The 23,704-nt window shown below is 36.1% G+C and overlaps 2 protein-coding genes across 15 annotated transcripts in view; one reads left to right on the top strand and one right to left on the bottom strand.

The window, feature by feature from the left end:
* Positions 1-23,704, bottom strand: part of LOC141386491 (U6 small nuclear RNA (adenine-(43)-N(6))-methyltransferase) — a 77,697-nt gene that overhangs the window by 14,861 nt on the left and 39,132 nt on the right. The gene's annotated exons all lie outside the window — the stretch shown is intronic.
* Positions 12,251-19,501, top strand: LOC141387171 (uncharacterized). Of its 14 annotated transcripts, none has more exons than XM_073956425.1 (6): positions 12,251-12,321; positions 14,364-15,798; positions 15,960-16,095; positions 16,182-16,324; positions 16,396-16,740; positions 16,801-17,569. In XM_073956425.1, exons 2-6 carry the CDS (start codon positions 14,409-14,411, stop codon positions 17,334-17,336), a joined length of 2,550 nt encoding a protein of 849 aa, XP_073812526.1. In that variant the 5' UTR covers positions 12,251-12,321; positions 14,364-14,408; the 3' UTR covers positions 17,337-17,569. The 14 variants fall into 14 exon arrangements, with proteins under 14 accessions (XP_073812526.1, XP_073812518.1, XP_073812525.1 ...); XM_073956417.1 differs by lacking the exons at positions 15,960-16,095; positions 16,182-16,324; positions 16,396-16,740; positions 16,801-17,569 and adding exons at positions 17,750-17,885; positions 17,947-18,089; positions 18,543-18,890; positions 18,946-19,501 and having other exon boundaries at positions 12,257-12,321; XM_073956424.1 differs by having other exon boundaries at positions 12,286-12,308.

Genomic DNA, 23,704 nt, shown 5'->3' with positions numbered 1-23,704 from the left:
TTCGCTACATATATTTTTAAATTTTTTAGTTTGAAAATGTTTGATATTTTAATTTTCTACGCTATTATTTTAAATAACTTGTTTTAATTATGTAGATTTTCTAACAAAATTTCAATTTTTTAATTTAATTTTTTAATCCAGCAGGCCCGAAATTGCCCCGAAAAATCCCAAAATACCGGGTTTAGGAATTTGGAAATCCCGAATCCCGGAATTTTTGAAAATCTGTCCCGTTCGACATTCCTACTGTTGTCAAAACCCTTTTTAACTGTTTATCTGATCAGATAACGCCTTAAACCACAGTAAAATTTAAAATTAAAGACTCATACAGCGACTCTGCAGTAGTACTTTGGATAAAGTTAAAACATAAATTATGATTAACGAATATTGCTACGTCCTCCATATGCTCAAGTCGTGGAGCTGGCAAACTATCGATATTCCCAACATTAGATATTTTCAATATTTCATTTTAAAAAATCGATAGCTATCGATATAATCGTTAATTTATCATCACCATTGGAGGAAATGTCTATGCTTTTGTTGTCATTTTGCGCAAGAACTTCACAGAAATATAAAGGAGAAAACAAAACAATTGCTGTTAAGTAAATAACGACACACAAATACAATTTCCTTTAAAAAAAAATTGTACATGTAACTACGGACTTACTTATTTCTCACATCCACAAAGCCCAAACGCCGCGTAATTTCTATTAATTTCAATAGATTTTATGTTAGGGGGTTTTAATCTGATAAGATCAATAGACAAAACTATTTATCGACATTGAATTTTTAAAAAAATAATCGATACTATCAATAATGCCATCGATTTTTTGCCACCTCTATTAAGTCGTCATGTAGGAGTATGGAGTTAATAATATGAAGATACTTTCATCAACCTGTTCATACATTTAACTGACTTGCTGTATAATTCAAAGAGTCCAGGAGTTACTTACTAAATAAAGTCCTTACACATCCTACATCGCCCTTTATCGTCAGCTTTACTTCATTTGTGTAACGTATGTGTGTTGATTTTTTTTGCAAACTAAGGGAAAACAATCCGTTTTTGATTCTTTCTACCCACTTCATTAACTGCAATTGAAAGTTGTTTTTCTTCGGTTTTTGCAGACTCTTGTTTAGCGGCACAACACATCTGCTTAAGGACTCTTTAGTTTCATATTTTAATTGTACGGAGGCGAAACTGGGAGCCAAAGAAGACCACAACATATCGCAAAACTTGTTCATTTTCTTGGCGGCAGGTAGTGTTATGCTTCCATCTGTAGCTGGTTTTGCAACCAACAAACAAATTCATTAAATTTGCAACCACTCAAATCTTAAAGTTTGTGTAGCACATGATACCACAACGACAACAAAACATGTTCATAGTTTCCATAAAAGGGCTGTTTTTTGGGGAGACTTAAAAGTTTAAAAGCGTATTTAGAGATTTACTTGAGCCAAGCAAAAGATGAACCCGTCAAATACAATGAGACTATCATGCTTGCGCAATTCACCCTATTAAAGAATACACCCTTTTTCTATTGGCAAAGAAATGAATGAATTACAGAATTACATTTCATTAAATGCATGTTAAATCGTGTATGTTTTTTTCTTAAAAATATATTTTTATTCCACAGAAAATATGAAAGGCGCAGCACTTCGCTCGTCATCATCATCTTTAACCGCCAATTCTCTTGTCTTTTGCACCGTTAACGATGAAAGGGCGAAACTGCAAAAGTTTTAAAGCATCCACGTCCACTTGGATGCTATAAAAACTGTTCTAAGCTGTGTAAGGTATGGCATTCATTCGTATCCTTCTGTTGTGAATCCATTTTACCTCCGTGTTTTTGGTATTTTAATTCTCAGTCTATTTCAAAGGCACAATTCTATGTTCAGTGTTTTTTTTCGCATTTTCGTTAGTTTGTTTTGTTCTCTTTATGCAAACATATATTTTAAACATTTTTAATTTCTATGCATCTTACGTTTGAGTGGTTTCGTTTCAAGTTCTGATTTTTTTGTCTAACTTTCCATCCCTACATTTTTGTTTCTAATTTTTCAGTTGTTGAACAATAATGTGTTCAAGAAGGTACCTCTTTTAGAAATCAAGGCACAAACTAGTTGGGGCTTTTTCATTTGCGGGTTGAGGGTATGAAATTGGATACAAACATACATAGTCGTACCTAAGCGCATAAGCATGTTTATCAATAGGCAAATGAAAATATACATACAAGATAAGAAACATAACAGTGAATTGGCAGAGCTGATAGAGAAATAAATGCCATAGAGATAGAGAAAAGAAATGCCATAGTGGAGCTTACTCGCAGCGATTATTTAGGCCGGCCTAGCAATCAGATTTCGAGATAAATTTAAATAAAGGTTTTATTTAAATACGAGGGTCACTAGAAAACTATCTGGCCTAGGCAACACGCAGTGTCGCCAGGCGTTGGCCGTTGTGCCAGTAAAAATTAAGCCGTGTGTGAACGGATAATGCAAGATCGCCATTTTATATACCGTGAGATAGAGGCATCCTTGGGTATTATCTACCAACTAACATTTGATATTGCATGAATACTTGGCGGCAAAAATCGGGCTTTTCTCGTTGGATCCCGTGTTGATCGGTGCAAGAAATTTCGAAAAAATACTATCGCGCTGCTTAAAGACACGTTTATAAGAAGGATCCAGGTGATGAATCATGAAACTATGCGCATGATCTCGAAAAATAGCAGCAATCGCCAAAACAATTCAAAAACCATGTTTTGGGGGTGTCTCAATCAAGCCACTGTAAATAACCCAACACATGGTCGTTTGTCAAACTGTCCTGAGTACCCTTAGGCTAAAAAGCCAAACTTTCCAAAAAATGTCAAATGAGGCCTGGCGACACTGCGTGCTGCCTAGGCCAGATAGTTTTCTAGTGACCCTCGTAGTGTAGAATTTTTCCTTAAAATGCTTATTTTCATCTACTTGATTTTTTGCTAACTTTCGATTCTGCCAATCAGCTGTAGAAAATTTCTCCATTTATGTAAACATGCATCCTGACATGGTCGTTTAACGGCAAGATTTAAAACGGTTTCGACAAACCAGTTTTTTTTATTAAGGCATACTTGTTGCACGAAAAAAACAGTGGAAGCGATTACACACTCAATTAGCATGGTAAATACCCTTGTGTATGGACAATTGTTTGGCACGGCATGTTAAGAACTGACCACCAATCGAGTCATGTTGCAATCCTTTCATCACACCTCTCATGACCACTGACCACATATTCTCGTCATTCGTGTTATAAATCCCCTTGTTGTTGTTTTGCCAGCAAAGGTCCGGTTTGTCGCGTGGTAGTCCTGTATCAAACAACAAAAGTCAACAACTAACAAAACAAACTGCAAATGACTCAATTTTCCACTGTTAATACAACACTGACCTTAGGTCAATATTGAAACTATCTACAAAAACAAATACGGGTTAACAACGACAAATGGATAAAAAAAAACATTAAAAAGGAAAACCGGTTCCTTAAAAAACCAACCCTCCTTTGAATTAAGGGGCGATGTAAGTAAGGACTGGTTGGCTCACCTATGACACCCTAGACGAATTCATAATGCAAATTAACTGTAATTACGACATATTCGATAAATGTTGAAGAGGTCATATAAGGGTCAGTTGTTGACAAGTGTGGACATTCGTAATAAAAAGGGGGAATATGATGACATGTATTATTCAAACGAGAAAAATTAACAACAACATTTTCCCGCTAGCATCTCAGAAGGGATACGAATCTTGAACTCAAGACCTTATCAATTACCACCACAGTGGCATTTCAGAAATTGCGGGAAAATATCCCTACAGTAAGATATGTCGATTTTCTGCCTATCTAACACTCCGTGATAGCTCCACAAATTTGTTTAATATTTGTTATTTTTTTTTTTATTGAAATGCAAAACATCCAACTATAAGTACAACAAACAATGTTTAATTTAACACTAATAAAAAATCATGAATGTATCTACATACATACATATCTCAATGGATTTCTTTTACACCGCTCTGCTACGACAACAGCAAACAGTAATCTGTTTGGTGGGGGTGTTCTTTCTTGTGCGATAGGGAGAAAATACCCCATATTTCCAAAAGTGTTATCTGATGTGGATGAAAGCATTAAAACCATGAAATGCGACAAATTAATGTTAAACCGTTTGTTGACATTATGTCGCTGACAACGAAACTGTCTGCGGTTCTGACTATACTTTGTTTCTGAATTTTTGTGTTTTACATTTTTTTTCGTAAAAAACCAGCCGAATGCTCCCACCTTCAATGGATAACAATAGAAGACAGCATTAATATTTAATAAGGTGCGAAAATGACGTCCACATGGAACCATCATCCATCCAGCCGCTTATCCATTTGTTCCGCTTATTTTTTCGTTTTTTGGTGATTAAAAGAAGCGAAAATTTTCAAATCCAGCCGAATTTAAAGAGGCAACCAACCTTTCATCCATCTTTTTATGACGTCTATATTTCTGATGGTTTTTAATTTGAGGGAAAAAAGTTATTCTGACACTTGGATATCATAAATTGTTACGAATCAAACATCAGTGACAGAGAAGAAAGGTGGCTAACTATTGGACTGATAAGATATTACGAAATATGTTGCTGTTAAATCTGTGCTATCAAAATTAAGAACACTCTATATAATACTGATGTTACAAGCTATGTCAATCGGAATGTTTCCGTCTATAAGTCAAACAATAGCACTGAACGGAAATCAATCCAGGTTATGTACACACGTACATATGTATGTATGAATGTCGTTACGGTACCAAGAAAATCACACTTGTTTCTTCTGTGCTACACCCTTTGGAGTATCACAATTTTTAATTTACCAAAAATGTATATATTTTTATTTCATTTTTTTTTTTCATTTTGTCATCAAGATTTAAATCATGGTTATGGTTACCAAATATCCTCACTTTTGAAAGCATTCCTAGCTGTTCTCCTCGGTCACATTTCTATGGAACAGAAGTAGTGTTGCTTTCTCGTTTTGCTAAGGGTTTAGATCTTTTTTTTGCCAAGGTTTCCCTTTGACGAGAAACGATTTTCTTGTAGAACCATCAACAACAACTACAATGTTGTTGTCTTTACAGAAAGGGGAATCCTAAGCAAGCCACACCGAAGAGGGATATCAACAACTACAGGATATAAAAACAAAATCATTTCTTTTGTCAAAGTGTCTGCTACTCCGATTCTTTTGTGTGTGATTATGTTTTTGTTTCCATAAATATTCATTTCAATAATTTGAAGTGAAACGAGATATTATAAGGGAAGATAGTATTCAGCAACATCCACCATTGACTGGCATGCCAAAGAAATTATGTTTTAAATTAAATTTTAGATTCGCTATAAAAGCAAAAACACGCAAATTATTACAATTTAAATGTACTACGGGGGTCACCCAACATTAGTCGGTGTTCTTGGCCACTGCCAACAGCATTAATCACAATATTCCGGCATTGAGTTGACAAATACCCCTTCTCCATAGTTTAGATAAGATAAGAAAGTAACTCAGGTTGAGGTAACTTGCCTCTCAGACCCCAAAACATAGACAACAAGCAAAGTTTAAGCATTGAAATAATTTAACTTCTTGCACAGTGGAACAATTGTCATGGAGATGGGTTTCTGCAATTCAGAGGAGTAAATACCGGATTACTTTGTAACACTGTGCAACGAGATTTTGGGGCATGTGAAAAATCCTTTTTGGGAAAGAGAGTCCTTTGTGAGTAATAATGAACACAGAGGAAAAAGAGCTACAGGTAAAACTTCACAGTTATGAGGTGATACAGTTTGTACATTTGTCCCTATATATTATTGTAGCTTACCGAAGGAATGGACCGATATGATTCATCTTCGAACTTAAACTAATGGCCGGTTTCTGTAAGACGATTCGAATTCGTTCGAGTTACGACCAAACTGCTGTAGTTGTAGTTGTACTACCAAACTCCTGTGGTATTTCGAACAAATTAAAATTCGAATCGCCTTAGTGGATAAAATATTAAGACATCCATTGTTTGGACCAAATCGATTGATCCGTTCGAGAGCTATCGTGCGCTCTAGGCAGACGGACAGACGAAGGGGTTAATTGGAACGGATTTTGTCCAAAGAGGATATGAGTCTGATAAAATGATTACTGTTGTTATCAAGGCCTCAAGTCTTTGGTGACCCATCTTCTTCTTTATTTGCCGATCCGCATTCGGATTTTGGCGATCATACAATAACAAATTAAGTATTTCAATGGTGATCTCTCTACTCCTCGCAGCGTTGATAAGGCGTCTTTCATCTGGTTGATTTGTCCACTCGAAAATGTTTTTAATCCAGGATATTTCTCTTCTTCCTCTTGGCCTTTTTCCCTCAATTTTACATTTAATTATGCTCTGGATAACAGAATACTTTTCGTTTCTCATTATGTGTCCCATATAGGATATCTTACTACTTTTTATACCCTACACCACTATGTGGGGAGGGTATTATAAGTTGGTTTTGGCCAAAAAGTTTGTAACGCATCGAAATAATGGTCGTAGACCCATACTTATATATACCAAAATGAATGTCTCGACGAGCTGAGTCGATCTGGCTATGTGTGTCCGTCCGTCTGTCCATCTAAACTTTGTAATCAAGCTACAGGTCGCAATTTTGATCGGATCGTCACGAAATTTTGGATGTTGATGGGGGTCCCGGAGGGGAAGAAGCCTATTGATTTTGGTGATGGTCGGATAATATTTAGGGGTCGGAATGGGCAAAAAACTTATGTGGATAAAAAGACAACGTTTTTTTTCCAAAGCGAATATCTCAGCTTCTATACGGGGTATACCAAAAGCAAAACCTGACAATAAAAGTAGAAAATATCACCTTTCTAATGGTGTAAAGTAGGTTCACGTAGGTGATCAAACAACGAAGATATCACAATAGTCGCAAATAAAACCCAAATTTTCATTTTTGCGATTTTAATTATAATGACGAATATCTCAGCTTTGGTTGGGGATCTTCCAAAAACAAAGTCTGGCTGTGAAAGTAGAAAATCCCATCTTTACAATGATGTAAAGTAGGTTGGCGTAGGTATCCAAATAACGGAGATATCACAATAGTCGGTAATACATCGCATTTTTCCACTTTTTTGGAAATCACGCTACAGGTCGCAATTTTAATTGGATCGTCACGAAATGTTGGGTGTTATTGGTGGTCCCACAGATGAAGAAGCCTATTTATTTTGGTGATGGTCGGATAATATTTAGGGGTCGTAATGGGCAAAAAACTTATTTGGAGAAAAAGACAACGTTTTTTTCCTAAGCGAATATCTCAGATTGAATATGGGGTATACCAAAAGCAGAACCTGGCCATGAAAGTAGAAAATATCGCCTTTCTATTCATGTAAAATAGGTTCTCGTAGGTGATCAATCAACGAATATATCGCAATAGCCGCTAGTAGAACCCAACTTTTTATTTTTGCGATTTTAATAATAATGACGAATATCACAGCTTCGGTTGGGGATCGTCCAAAAACAAAGTCTGACTATGAAAGTAGAAAATCCCGTGTTTACACTGATGGAAAGTAGGTTGGCGTAGGTGGCCACATAACGGAGATATCACTATAGTCGGCAATACATCCCATTTTTCATTTTGTTGTAATCACGCTACAGAGGCCTATTGATTTTGGTGATGGTCGGATAATATTCAGGGGTCAGAATGGGCAAAAAACTTATTTGGAGAAAAAGTCAACGTTTTATCTCAAAGCGAATATCTCCGCTTCTAAAGGGGGTATATCAAAAGCAAAACCTGCTAATGAAAATAGAAAATATCACCTTTGCGATGTTACGTAGGTTGTCGTAGGTGATCAAACAACGAAGATATCGCAAAAGCCGCTAATAGAACACAACTTTTCATTTTTGCGATTTTAATAATAATGACGAATATCACAGCTTTGGTTCGGGACCTTCCAAAAGCAAAGTCTGACAATGAAAGTAAAAAAATTCCATCATTACAATGATGTAAAGCAGGTTGGCGTAGGTATCCAAATAACGGAGATATCGCAATAGTCGGTAATACATCGCATTTTTCCACTTTTTTGGAAATCACGCTACAGGTCGCAATTTTAATTGGATCGTCACGAAATGTTGGGTGTTATTGGGGGTCCCACAGAGGAAAAAACCTTTTCATTTTTGATAATGGTCGGATATTATTCAGGGGTCGGAATGTGAAAAAAAAAATATTTGGAAAAAAGACCAACGTTTTATTTCAAAGTTAATATCTCCCTTCTGTAGTAGGTATATCGAAAGCAAAACCTGGCAAGGAAAGTAGAAAATATCACCTTTACAACGACGTGAAGTAGGTTGTCATAGGTGGTCAAACAACAGAGATATCGCAATAATCGGTAATGCATCCCTTTTTCCATTTTTGTGCAATCACACTACGAAATTTTGATCGGATCCTCACGAAATTTTGGGGGTTGATGGGGGTCTAACAGAGAAAGAAGCCTATTGATGGTTGGCATACATCCCACTTTTCCATTTTTTATTTGGGTTGTACTGTCAATGCACTTAATGCGTTTCAAAAAAATTGACCTTTGTTAATGAAGACATTCAGAGCAAAGCCGCTAAGTTATCCCAATTTTAATATTTTGAATTTTATTAGTCAAAAGCTTATGAACAGGGGTAGTGGTGTAGGGTATCACATAGTCGGCCCCGACCCGACTATAGCCTTGGCTCACTTGTTATGACATCAAGAAGTTGTCGTTCAGTGTTCATTCTTCTCAGGACTTCTTCATATGGTACTCGGTCGGTCCAAGGAATTTTCAGAGTTCTGCGATAAATCGACATTTCAAATGCGTTCAATTTTTGTTCGTCTATTGACTTTATTGTCCATGTGTCGGCAGCATATAGTAGAGCATTTTTGTTGTAATGTTGACGTCATGACTTTGCGATGGTTAAAAAAGGATTGCCTACCTACTTCTATTCGGCATTTTATCTCTCTCGAGGCATCCCATTGGTCATTTATACACGCAGAAAAATTTATGTTAGAAATATGTTTGGATCCAAACAAATTTATGTTTGGGACCGGTTGCAAACAAATATATGTTTGGATCCAAACATAATATGTTTGGGTCCAAACAAATATATGTTTGCAACATTTTGTAACATATTTCAATTTGATATGTTTGGGTAAAACATATTTTTTATGTTAGAACATTTTTTTCATGGGCGGAGAGAGGATGTTTGTCAACGAGAGTAACAACAGCGCTCTCGCGGCTGTGGAATGCTGTTTTATAATAAAGAGTTGTGTGTATTGTATAATAGAAGACGTAGAAGCGAAGAAGGGGGCTTTGATGGCGTGTATGCGTCAAACTCGTGTGTTTCTTGTTTTGTTGTTGTTAACAGCAGGCGAAGAGGATAAGAAGAAATGGTATGAATTATTTTGTTTTTTTTTCTTCAGTGTTTTAGTTGCCTTTGTAGAGTCAAGACGGTAAAGTGAGTGAATAAATCAGTGTTTTGTGTTTTCTTAAAGAAATTGAGCTTTTTAGTAAATTAAATGCCCAATACATTTTATAATTGAATCGGAAAGTTGAATGGAATTATTTTATTGGACAAGGAAGAAATCGCATTTAATATTGGTAATTACATACATACTTATGTATATTTGAAATATGACATATCCATATTTATTTATTACATTACATAATCATTTGATTCTAGATGCCGATTCCCCGCTGATGATTTCAACTATGAGGACAATTTGTTTTATTTCACAACTAAGGAGAAGCGTTCAACTACGTTTCTATATATTTTTCCTTTTTAAAAGTGTGACTATTTACAAATTATTTCAATCAGTTTTTCTTTTATCAAAGTGTGTTATGTATTTCTTTGGAATTTTGTATGTACCTATGTGTTTGTTGTTCTTTTGTCTTTCAATAAAAAAACCACAACATTTGTGTGTATACTATAGAGATAGCCAGTGAGTTCTTACTGAGAGCAAGTGAGCACACATTTTAACGTGATTTACATTGAATTTTACGCTCCCTTGCTCTCAGTAAGCGCCCACTGGTGCATGTGTTTGTTTTTTTTTGTGCCTTTTGGGTTTGTATTTTTGTGCACCCAAACATAAAATTGTTTCCACCCAAACATATCTTTGTTTGCACCCAAACATATATATCTTTGCACCCAAACATAAATATCTTTGCACCCTAACATATATATGTTTGCACCCAAACATATATATGTTTGCACCCAAACATATATTTGTTTCCACCCAAACATATATTTGTTTGCAGACCCAAACATATATTATGTTTGGGACTGTTGCAAACATATATATGTTTGCTGCAAAATATGTTTGGGACATATGTTAGAGAGGCCGTTTTTTTTGCGTGTAAGGACCCCAATATATTTAAAACTACTTACCCGTTCTATTTCGTCATTTTTTATTTTCAATGATGTGTTGTTTTGGTAATTTTTTCTACTTATTACCATATATTTCTTTTTCTTAATGTTAATCGTAAGACCTTATAATCGCTTTTTTGAGTAAGTGAGTTTACCTGTTTCCGTAGACCGTATAGGCTAGTGACAATTAATCTTGTGTCGTCGGCGTATCGCATATTGTTTATTAATTCAAAGTAATTTACCCTTTCGCCGATTTGCTCGTTTTCGACTGCTTCTTGAAATATTTTGTTGGAGTATAAATTAAATAATAGAGGTGATAGGATACACCCTTGTCTAACGCCTTTGGACATTGGGATATTGTCAGTGAATTCTCTATCCCCTTGAATGCTTGCAGTTTGTTGTCAATAAAGGTTTTTTATGCATCTTATTTCCTTTTCTGTTATTCCGTTATCATGTCTGACCGTATCGAAAGCTTTTTCGTAGTCGACGAAACATAAGAATATATCTTTTTGAACATCTCTACATTTTTGAATAAGGACTTGAATACTTAGTAGTGCCTCTCGCGTTCCCATGCCTTCTATGAATCCGAATTGTGTTCTCCCCATCTTTGGCTCACACTTAGATTATTTTATGTAGTATTTTAATGAATATTTTTAGGGCATGACACATTAGACTAATTAGTCTATAATCACAGCATTTTCGTGCATGCGCTTTTTGGTATAGCTATAAATGTGGATTTCAACCAGTCGTCGGGTATATTGTCCTGTATCGTAAACGTGATTGAAGATTTTCAACATAACCCATAACCGCGAAAATTCAAGCGATCTGGCAAAACGCCGACACACTGTCTTCTTATTTTTTGGTCTTCTACCACGCTGCGACATTAGAATATGGTTATTTATTTCGTTTCACACTATGTTTCTATAGTATCAAAGTGTATAAACTCTCCTGAGGCTGAGGGTATAAAAATGTCACTCAGATGATGTACTTTTAATGTTCTATTTTCACTCTTACTCGGTCCTTGCCAATAGCTATATGGCTTTTAATAAAATCCTGTATCAATAGTGGAATTCTCTAACTCATTTTTCGTTTACAGACAAAAATCGGTAAAATTAAAATACCTATTATTCGGTAATTGAGAGCCACTGTGGTGCAATGATAAGCTCGTCCGCCTTGCACTCAGAAGGTCCGCGGTTCAGTCCCTGGCAAAAAAATGAACAATTTTCGGCTGTGACAAATCCCCTCAGTATAATGTTGGCGACATCTCCTAAGTAACGAAATTTGTCGGTAAGTTAGCAACCAAAATAAAGTTGTCACTAAGTCCTGCCGATATCAACGAATTTGTCAACTTTTATATGTACTTTTAATTCATAAAATTGCATTTTATTTTTTTCTCGACGGTAACCAGATAATGTTTTACAGAATCCCTCTAAAGGTATTTGCTATTTAGAAAGCTCGGGTACATATGAGATATCCGAAACAGATATTTTTAAACCAATATTAATGAAATACTCCGAAAATATAGTCAACATTAGGCTAATGTTGTCTTGTCTTGGACTCAAACTCAGATATTTATTATGTAAGGCGACCACGATAATTCTTGCGCCACGGTATATGTTAAATTTTTTTACATTACATTTACTTCTTTGGTTTTCTTCGTTACAATTCTTGCAATGCACACTTCTATTGCACTGTGGCAACATTCGTTTTACATAAACGTTTTTCAAAAGTCGGACAAAGTAGCCGAATTATAGGTAAGTTATATTTATCTAATCTTATCAGCTGGTATTCGCTCTCTTTAGCAATAAGGAGTCTTAGCTGATAATAACAAAGAGCATGAGAGTCAAACATATAGGTGCGGTTCAGGTATTCCACATAGCAGTTAGTACGACTTTTGAAACAGGTGAAGCTAGAAGGTACTACACGATAAAACTGTAAATGTGGATATCAATGAAAAAAATCACAATTGGAAATAACAGAAAAAAAAAGATTTTTAAAGGGAAAAAATGTGAACGCAACAATTAAACATTACAAAATGAAACTTCCGCGAAAACTAAAAACTGTGGTTAAAGTCCAAATAACATTTCCAACAACATAGCCAAAAAACAAAGTGGATTTACAGTGTAAAATAATGTGTTCTGAAGTCAAACTCATACAAAAAATAATATAATGAGAACATCTAACATAAATTGTCGATATTTTTCTTTAAAACTAAAATATTTATTTCTTTTAAAAACAAGTGGTGAATTTTTCTTGGCTAAAATGTGGTCATTTCGATGAAATATTTATGTGTTATCGTAGACTTTTAATACTGCTCCAGTTGATAACATATCAGTTGGTCTTAAAATCGCATTTAGTGTTTACTGTGGTTAGTCATCGTCATAGAGGACGACTGCCGCACGAATGGAGTATTTTCAGTGAAACAAGTGTTTATAGCCGTTTTTACCTTATCAACAGCCACCCACCCCTTCCCACTACAATGGCGGAGCTTATCGATAACAGCAAGAAAACATTACAACATGTGAATGCCGCGATATCTGTTGCCCAATCGAAACTATCTAAATTCCTCTTTGGATTTTTTGTTTTGTTAGAACCTACAGTGGCGAAAAAAAAACATTTTCAATGTCTTCATTTATTATCATAGAACACTGCGAATAGAAGGAAGTGAATCATGGTTCAATACTTGGGATTGTAGAGACAATTTTTCACGTTGTCTTTAAAACTCATTGATTAACTCTGGCGCATTTTTTATTCGGTGTGGAATACGGAAATATTCTCGGTATTTTGTATTTTTTTTTTTATTTCAAAAATGTATGTTTGGCTGGTTTTATTTATAATTTAGTTCAGAATTTAACATTTAAACCAAGGTACATCTACCAGGTGGTGTTGTCGAACCAGCTGTTTTAAAATAAATCCAAAAATAAAATCATTTGAGTGAAGTTCAAAAAAATTAATGAAAAATAGCGAAAAATTTATGTAAGGTGAACAAATATGAATATGTATTTTAAAATAAATGGGCGTGTACTGAAAAATGCAAATTATTGACTTAACTTTTTCAATTAAATTTCATTTATGTATGAATGTATTGTAATAGTTTGTCGACAAATACTACCTAGTATGTAAGGGTATCAATGTGACATGGGTCTTCTGTAAAAGCACCACTTAATTTTTCATAAAATTAACAGTAAATAACCAATTCTTTGGTAAAAAGTAATTTCTGATGCTAAAATTTTATTTAATTTATATCAATTATATATCAAATTAATTATAGTATGTTTACATATAAACGGATTTAATGGACCCAGCAAAAAGCTATAATATAATATCGTCATTATATTGATCTTTAAAAGTTTGCATACAGTTTTATAAAACTTTTAAACAAATTTTAAAAATTAGTGGCGAAATCAACGCCTTTGTAATACATGTAAACAATTTAGACATTCTGCAGTGATACAACCTTATTTGTAATAATGCCAAACTTTATCATTAAAATATTGATTACATTCCTGTAAATCAAACAGAATAAAAATTGTATGGGGTGATATCATGCCAAGCAAATCGCCACTAAAATCGTTCTTATCGAAAACTTCAGCTGATAACATAATTCACTTGTGTCCAAAGCAATGACTAATGCCACCAGAAAAGGCTTAATTTACGCGGTCACCACGTACATACCAACCAATAACAAGGGCATGGGGCCGAAATATTTGTGAACCCAAACATCGGTGTTTGGTTAACCCTGAACTGATTCCAAAGTTACACAACATCAACAGATTGACTTCCACAGAGTATACATACACAGGGGTAGAATATTCAAAGAGTTGAACAAGCAACACATTTTAGATCCAATCAAAATAAACAAATATTTGTTCACATTTACCAATTTCACCAAGTTAATTGCTTTACTTTAAGAAATAAAATCTAATCTCGTCATCTTAAATCTATCTCTTCGTTACAGAATCAACGATCACCTACTTTCGAAGAAAAACAAACAAAACAGGAAATGATCAGCCTTTCAAGAAGCAACAGCCTATTGGCTGTAGCTTTGGTATATCTATGCTGCAGCATAGGTATGACAGAAGCTCAGGAAAATGCCCAGTTGCAGATTCCACCATCGCTAGTGGAATGTTATAACACCAGCTATTTTATGAACCGCGATAATCGCCTACCCTCCAATCTGGAAACTCTAATCACTCTAATTGAAAAGGTGGAGAATTCATATGGCTTCGATCAGGATATAACACAATTGTCGATAGCTCTGTTGCATCGATTCCGACAGGATGGTATTCAAAGAGCCCCCGGCGTTGTTGCCTCGCCCGGTGTTATACCCTATAGTCCGACAGGATTTCAATTTCCCAAATTCCGTATTTTGTTGTCTCGCCTGATACCCGGAAATGCTTTGCGTTTCCCCAATAATACGCTGACCAGGGAGGAAAGGTGTTCGCTTCACTTTATGCTCTCCAGTTCTTTTGATACGCAGGTAAGAGGTGATGAAAATCAGGTCTGCAACAATCTATCGCAATACAGAGCCCAACGCTTGCCTCGTGCCTTGGCCGCCCCACAACAGAAACGTAACAACTTTATTGGCGACGTTGAAATACTGGACGGTATTAAGTCGAAAAAGCCCATTCCTGGAGCCAAACAGCGCATGAGTCCTATGAACTACGATTACGACTGGGATGATATGGGTTACGGCTACGGCAGCGATACCAACACCATTAGTCAGTGTCCAGTTGAGAACGGTGTTATCCGAACCAAGTGGGGCAATGTGGCTGCAGGAAATTTGATTGCCGGCATAGCCGCAGGCCTGCAACCACAAACCGTGCAACTGAGATCCCTTCTAGCCTTGTCTTCTCGTCGTGGCAGCTATGTTCAAAATATGCCTCAAGTAGCCACTGTCGGTGTAGATAATCGTTGGGCAGCTACGATAGCAGGCGATTTGGCAGAAGTAGCCTTGGTCCAGGTTCCTGTATCTACCACTGGTCAGGCAACAGTAGGTGCCAGCGGGGCATGGAACAGCACCGTGATGCCAAAGTGGTATTTCCTTAGCCAGCGTCAAAACATGGAAATGACTGATGCCGAAATTCGAGGCGGTCTTGATGGCCTCATTATTGCCCTCAACATTCAATCGTGGCGCCAACAGGTGTCCAATCTGAAGTTGTCCCAGTTGCTGAGAATGTACTATTCGCTGGATGGTGTTTTGAACAGCGGTATTATGGCCTGTAACCGGGCTGCATACTTTACTCAAAACATTCAGATGACCACAATTAATGTCCAGGCTTCAGCTTTTGCCCAGGTTTTGGATCGGGAAATGCAGTTACGAGTAACTTTGTCTCCGGATGCCATCGCTACATTTGCAGCATCCGCTGCCACAGCATTGGGTACCTATATACGTAAGTAGAACACATTTCATTAGTTAGTGGTTTGAAAAAATACTCTCAAGTACCCGCGTTTATAATGTCCGTCACGTCACGCACAACGATGCCCAAATTGCACAGCTTAACTCGTTTACATGTCCCGATTAAAAGCGTGTGTTTTTGTTTTTTGTTTGTAGCCAATATGAATGATTTGTCCTGTTCAGTTAGTAGTGCTCTGCCACAAGACGTCTCAGAGTCGATAACGCCCATGACCAACATCTTCGTCTTCTTGGATACGTCATGGCCGTATTACCAAATTGTTGACTACGTTAAGTAAGTTGTGTCACATTCACCGAAAGTGATTATATCCGTTTCACCATTAACCGGGCCATCTTAACCTCCCTTCCTCTTCCTTCCAGTTATGTTTTGGAAAATCTCAACATCAACCCATACGCCAGTTCGGTGACTCTCTTGGCTGCCCAAGATGGGTCCGTCATTGTCAACACCACCAATTACATATCCGATGTTTTTGAGGCATGGAATGTAACTACGCACGCAACATGTAAGTCCCTATATCTGAATAGCCGAACCACACAACCACACCTTGATTGTTTATTTGTATTCGTTTTTCAGTCTCCCAGGGTTTCAATTTACCGAATGTTTTGAGAACGGTACAAAATCTCACCTATAACTATATGAACGTTCAGCAGGCTAATTCTTCTGTGGGCGGCCTGTCCTTAGTTACGTTGATGATACCTAACATGGCCACAATTAGTGCTACCGACTCCAGTTATGCCACTACCCAGCTTCAATACATTAACGAACAAATGCCCGACTTGCGTTTCATTTACTACGCTGGAGGCACTGTTAGTCGTTTCTCTTCCTTTGTACAGGATCCCACTAAGGACCTGTTTCCCTTGACGGTAGGAACAAATGCCGCCACAGCAGGTGGTCCGGTGGTAATGCGCATCAAAAAGAGTAAGTTGCACAATTTGCTAATTAATGCAAACCGATTTGGTAATTTGTTTTTCACCTTAGTTCCCCGACAGATTGTGAATCCTCGTTGTGGTGCCATGTGGTACACATCTACTTGGGGCACTGACCAAATGGCACAATACATACGTCCTGGCTACATCAACTTCTATCAATTGTCACCCAATTATTTCTATGGAGCTGGAACTGGACGTTACTTGAACATCCAGTCGCAATCGTCTTCCGTTCAATACACCATCTGCACCTCGCGTTCAATTGTTTTGCCCCAACAGAATTCAACCAATTCGAGCAGTGATCAGACCTGTGTCACATTGCAAGGCAACACTTTTTCCTATGACCTGTCGTCAGCATGCAGTGGTTACTATACCATCCATCAGTGTCCTCCACTTTATGTGTCGGTGCAGGCGCCCACAAGTGTCACCACACAGATGTACACATGCACCGATCCAGCTTGCCAAACACCCGACCAGACACGTTACGTTATGTCGGTGGTGAATCTTGGTTGCTTTAGCGGTGTATCAGCTCTATCAGCCAGTATGCTGACCATTTTGCTGGCCTTACTGGCACGTCAGCTTTTCTAAAACTGCACAACAACAACGACAAATTCATTTCTTTCCAGCATTGCATCCTAGAATACGAACAATTTCGATAAGATCACCATGCGAATTGACTTCCTCACTTTACATCACGAACAGAACATGTCCTTTTTATACCTTTGCTAGCACTCCTCCTCACTTAATATTAAAATATACATACATATATATTTTCTAGTTCATAACTCTTAAGTAAATAATTAAAAAGTATTACTATTAAATATTCGACTTGTTTCTTTCCAATAAAACCAAAAACTACAACAACATCCAAAGTTGGAATTTTTCCAACGAAAAAAAAAAAAACAAAACATAAAAGACTAGAGAGTATTTATTCAAAACCATAGATACATCCGACTTCTTATTAGATTCTTCTACAATTCATTAACTTAATCTTTCAAAAGCTCTCATGAACAACAGTTTGAGCTCCGTGGTGGTAGCGGAACCTGCTGATATATCAAATCGCACAGCTATAATGACCGATATATTCATATTCTTGGACACAACGTGGGAATACAACCATGTGGTAGACTATGTCAAGTAAAGTGCCTAATACATTATCCAGCGCTTGGAAACTAATCGTATTTTATTTTCCAAACAGCTATGTCGTCGAACGGCTAAACATAAACCCCTACGGCAGTTCTGTAACACTACTAGCGGCTCGAGATGGTAGCGTAATGGTAAATCGGACTTTCTATATTTCAGAATTCTATTTGAATTGGAATATAACAACTCACTCGAAATGTAAGTTCTCAAAATTGTGTATACACTGAAAGAAAATTACGTTGTATCAATGAACATTGTCATTGATTTTGAACCAACGTAAGACTTCATTGTATTAATGAAGAAGTTTCATTGAGTTTCATACAATATTTTTCATTATAGTTTCATAGTATCAATGTGAAAGTTTCATAGCAATAGGACTATAACTTCTAACTGCTTTATTGATTTAATAAAGAAGTATCATAGCATAGTTGAGGAAATTTCATTAGAATAATGAAGAAACTCAATATTGTTATTTAATGAAACTTTTCATTTATTCAATGAAACTCTACGTTGGTTCAAAATCAATGAAACATTTTTCTTTCTGTGTATCCCACTTATGGGGAAGGGTACTGACGGTAGCGGAAGAATGTCTATCATTCATGACTCTGCCTTCTTTTTTATGGAAAACCGATGTTAATGTTATCTTCTCAGTTCGTACTGGTTTCAGCTTACCTATCATTCTAAGTAGAGCTAGAGATTTGGCAGAAAACATTTTAAACGCGGATCAAGTAAAGGGATCAATGGGAGGACGCTCCATGATAGCTTTACTAATACCCAGCCCTGTGGCATTTGTGCACGAATACGACTTCGACTACTGCCAAAATTATGTCGAAAGGTTGAATGTAACAATTCCAGAACTGAAATTTATTTACTATGCGGGTGGAGCTGTTATTCGTTTTATGGAATATGTTTCCAATCCCAAAGAAGATTTGTTTCAACTTGACTATGACATAGACTTAGAAGCATGTGCCGAACCGGTTGTGAAAAGAATAAGGAGAGGTAAGTCGAAAGAGCAATACTTGATGCGTGTATCTTTTATTCTTTCCGATTCCAGTCAATAGATATTTAACAAATCCCCGCTGCAATTCCCAATCGACCACCGATAGTCAGGGTCAAAATGAATTGGTGCAATATCAAGGTCTGGGGAAAATCAATTTTTACACCATGCCAGCCAATTATTTCTACAACGAGGGAAGTATGCGTTATTTAAAAGTAAAGTCCCTAAGTTCTGTGGCCTTTATAGTGTGCACATCACGATCGCAAAGGCTTCCATACCGCAATCCCTTAGCACCTTACACCGATGGTCAAGATTGCAAACAAATCTCATCGAATGATTACAGTTACGATTTGACGGATATGTGCAATGGCATCGATCAACTACTGGACTGCCCACCACTGTATATTTCGGTACAATCACAGGATTTTGCTGATCCTTCACAGGCACTGTGTGATGTCGAGAACTGTCCAACACCAGTCAGTGCTCAATATTCGATAATTGTGAATAATTTAGACTGCAGCAATAAGGCCTTGAATATAGCCGCAACCAAACACACATTATTGGTATTTTCCATACTTATTTTATGTTTAAATATATTTTAATTTTTTTATACGATATTTTAAGATTTTTAATCATATTAAAAATAATAAGAAGAAAAATTAAACATAGATAAAATATAACAATTTAAATAAAACAAAATGTCTTCAACAAACGCCCAGAATGGACAAGGTGACTTATTTATGTATTAAAGCAGGGCGACAGGTACAATGAAAGACCCCATATAACCAAGAACAAACGACAGGTAGCAAATAGTGTGACACCAAGACACCAGTGAGGTGGAAGTGATACTTCAAGTTGTCCCTTCAGTCTCTTGTTTTCTTTAGAGGTTATGGCCACTTATTGAGCACGAAGAAAACAACATTTTTATACCCTCAGCATTTATGCTAACGAGGGTATATACACTTTCATACGGGCAAAATGTGCTTCATCGAAATAATGGTTTTAGACCCCAAGTATGTTTGGACCAGGGTTTAAAATGCTAACGCCATATTAGCAAAAGCACCGAATATTTGCAGCTTTGCCTGCTAAAATTTCTCCGAAATATGTTTAGCAACAATGAACAACGGCAACACGTAGCAACAAATTTCACAAAAATATTGCTAGCAATGCTGATGCTATTTAATATTGTTGCTATAATAAAAAAGCATCGCACACGCATACTCATATTTTGCAACACACATAATCAACACATATCAGAAAAGAGAATAAGCAACAAAGTTTCAACAGCAAAAAATTGCAAAAAATTGTTTTTGAGATCAGGGTTACCAGTGTAATGCATTAAAAATCACAATATAATTAAATCCACTTTTTCATTCAAATAACATGTGAAGCCGTTCAAAATATATTTTTTTTATTTTTAAACAATAATAACACTGTGCTACAGTGAAAATTTGCAGGGGTTCCGATGCATAAATTCGGTATTGTAGGAGTCCATGGAAAACGAAAATACCTTTGGTTTCTTTGGGTCATTTCGTTTTTTGATTTTATAACGGTAAATGTAGTGAAAAACGGGGTTGGTTGGATTTTCAACTTTAAACGGACATAACTTCTTATTCCCACAATGGAAATTTACAGCTTTTTTTATTGAAAAGGTGAAAATCATGGTTTTCGAAAAAGCCATAATTTTTAAAAATCGGGTAACAAATGGTTAAGTTATAGTGATTTAAGTGTGACAAAAACGCATTAAAACAAGAAAATGATTTTCCTGGTGCTCTAGGCTGCGTAGAAGACACCAAACTGCGTAATTATTTACATTTATCAAGAAGGAAATTTAGTTAGCTTTCTAAAATGGGGAAACCAATAAAATCGGTTGAAAATGCGTGAGTTATGGCACTTTTTGTGTTTTAACTTTTTGGGTTTTCCTTTATAAAAGTTGGTACCTTAGTGCATATGATTGTAATTTGAATTTGTCTAGTTAACAATTACGCACAAGGTACCAATCTTTTATAAAGGAAAAACCAAAAAGTTAAAACACTAAAGATAACTCACGCATTTTTAAACCGATTTCATTGGTTTTCCCCATTTTGTAAAGCTAACTAAATTTCCTCCTTGATAAAAGTAAATAATTACGTAATTTGGTGTCTTCTACGCAGCCTAGAGCACAAGGAAAAACATTTTCCTGTTTTTAATGCGTTTTTGTCACACTTAAATCACTATAACTTAACCATTTTTTACCCGGTTTTTAAAAATTATGACTTGTTCGAAAGACATGATTCTTACCTTTTAAATAAAAAATAAGCTGTCCGTTGTGGAAAAAAGAAGTTATATCCGTTTTAAATTGAAAATCCAAGAAACCCCGTTTTTCACTACAATTTCCGTTATAAAATCAAAAAACGAAGTGACCCAAAGAAACCAAAGGTATTTTCGTCTTCCATGGACTCACACAATACGGAATTTATGCATCAGAACCCCTGCAAAAAAATTTGTCCACTTTTGTAGCACAGTGTAATTAGTATTCTTTAGGTTCTACCATATGATGGGGGTATTTTGACATTAAATGACACCTTTTTTATTGCTGCGTTGGCAACCCTAATCACTAAAACACCCTCTGCGGCTAATTCGCTGCGACGAATGGTCAGCCGACTGCTAAATATGTAGCGTGGTTGTCGATTATGCCTAACGAAAAAAAGATTAGGCGTAAAAAACGAAATTAGCGAAAATGTACAAAAATAAATGTCAATATTGGGTAGCAGTTGAAGTGTACAGCTAATGCTAATGTTTTTAGATGCAGGCTTTTAAACCCGGGTTTGGACGAAATGTGTTTCAGAAAATTTGGAATTCATTTAGTCCGTCCGTCTGTCTGTCTGGCTGGAGCGCACGATAACTCTCGAAGGATCAACCGATTAGGTCCAAAATTTGGCCTTCGTAATATTTTGTCCAAACTTAGTTTAATTTCGAAGATGGGTTATATCGGTCCACTCCTTCCGGTACCTCCCCCACAAAAGTTCGAAAATGTGCGGGAAATTTGTGCGCATGATTAGGGATTGACCGATTTGGTCCATACTTTGCACATCGTAAAATTTCTACCAGACTTAGATAAGGTTCCCATATGGACTCAATCGGTCCACTCCTCGGGTAGCTCCCACACAAAATTTCTGATAAATTGACTTTAAGCCCTGCTCCCGAATCAATTTGATTTATGTTGAACAAACTTGCATTCGCTGCCTCAAATATGACAGTAAAAGCTTTTTAAGGGGCAAGTCCATTCTTCTAGTGTGGTTAAGGGTCAGTTCGAGAATCCTGTGGAAATTTTTACCGAAAGTTTACTAGTGGCCCTGTTTACAGCGATATTATATTTTTTTAGGTAAGTATGGTACAAAAGCTCTCTCTATCGATATCCACCGCAAATTTTTGAGCTTTAATCCACTCCATATTTTTGTCGTTTCATACGCCCAAAAGTGTTTCACTTCTGTCGGCAAAGCCGACTGATGCTTTTTTACTTGTTCGTGATTTTTTTAAAAGAAATCTACAAACGTTTTAGAAGATTATGTGTCCATCCGAAAGGTTTTTTTTGAAAAATATTTCGCAGTGTTCTGACAAATGGCCGACTACGAACCACTGCTTTTACTAAAGCACTGTAGCTCTAAAACGAATAAACCGATCAACATATGTTTTTGTAAAATCATTACTCTAAAGCTAAACGCTGAAACTTTCATACGAAACTTTCCCTTTATTTTGGCGTTTATAGATCGAGTTTCATACTAAAGTGATTTTATGAAATTACTGTATTGGGGAACTCGACCTAAGAACGCCAAAATAATGGGAAAGTTTCTTATGAAAGTTTCACCGTGTGGCTTTAGAGTTCAGAACCTAATAATCTTGTCCGCAAGCGAAACGGAATTAAAAAAATCCGTTTTTAAAAATAATTGTGAACTGTCAAAGTCAAGTTTTAGATTTTAACTAAAAAAGAAAATTGATAGTTTTTTTCGCCATAAAAAAGTCTCTCGCTTAAGGACAAGCTTTTTATGTATTTTATAATCGCAGAAAAACATATGAGAATCAGGTCATCCGTTTTTAAAAATGCCCTTTCAAGAAAACTGCGTTCAAAACTTCGATATTTCATAGAAATCACAATGAGTATTTTCTTTCTGACGCTCATATCTCAGCCAATTTTTGTCCGACCGACTCGAAATGGGCCACTCAATTTTTTTTTTTTTTTTGGTTTTGTAAAATTGCAAGTGCAAGACAAAAAGCTCTAATCTAAAAATTCGCAACTGTGACGTTTTGACATACATATTACAGTGTTATGAAACACAATAATTCAGACATTTCTAAATAACTTACGTTTCGGAAATCAGCCATTGATTGAATTTGTAACTATAGTTTTTTTCTGATCTATATCGTAATTCCCTTCATTTGAAAATAATTCAGTCAACGGTGTAATGTTTTCAAGAACATCTTTTGCTGCTTGAAAGTTTGATAGCTCGTTAATTTCTAGACATACCATCGAATAAATAACTTTATTATTAAATATATCTAAAATTTCTTCAAAACTGAAATCGTCATAAAAATTGCTCTTACTCGATTTAAAAGTATTTGATATATGAACGAGATATTTGACATGTTTGTCGAATTCGACGGTTGTTCCACACACCAGGAATTTTGAACCGATAACTGATCGGCAAAAATTATATATCCAATGAATGGGATCAAAAATGTGGTTCGGAATACAATCAAGAGGATCTAATTGGCATTGGCGATCTTGCTCAGCTTTAAGGGCGTTAAAAAATTTACATTGTGGCGGTCATAAATATCA

This window comes from Musca autumnalis, unplaced genomic scaffold (genome assembly GCF_047663935.1).
Source record: "Musca autumnalis isolate F117 unplaced genomic scaffold, ASM4766393v1 scaffold_5, whole genome shotgun sequence".
Classification (NCBI taxonomy): Eukaryota; Metazoa; Arthropoda; class Insecta; order Diptera; family Muscidae; genus Musca; species Musca autumnalis.
This window is presented reverse-complemented; position numbering and strand designations above follow the sequence as displayed.

Excerpts from the sequence above, each read along its gene's own strand:
- LOC141387171 (XM_073956417.1), top strand. The coding sequence starts at position 14,409 with ATGATCAGCCTTTCAAGAAGCAACAGCCTATTGGCTGTAGCTTTGGTA. Across the intron at positions 18,090-18,542 it reads TATAACAACTCACTCGAAAT|TTCGTACTGGTTTCAGCTTA; the intron begins GTAAGTTCTCAA and ends TTATCTTCTCAG. Across the intron at positions 18,891-18,945 it reads TGTGAAAAGAATAAGGAGAG|TCAATAGATATTTAACAAAT; the intron begins GTAAGTCGAAAG and ends TTCCGATTCCAG.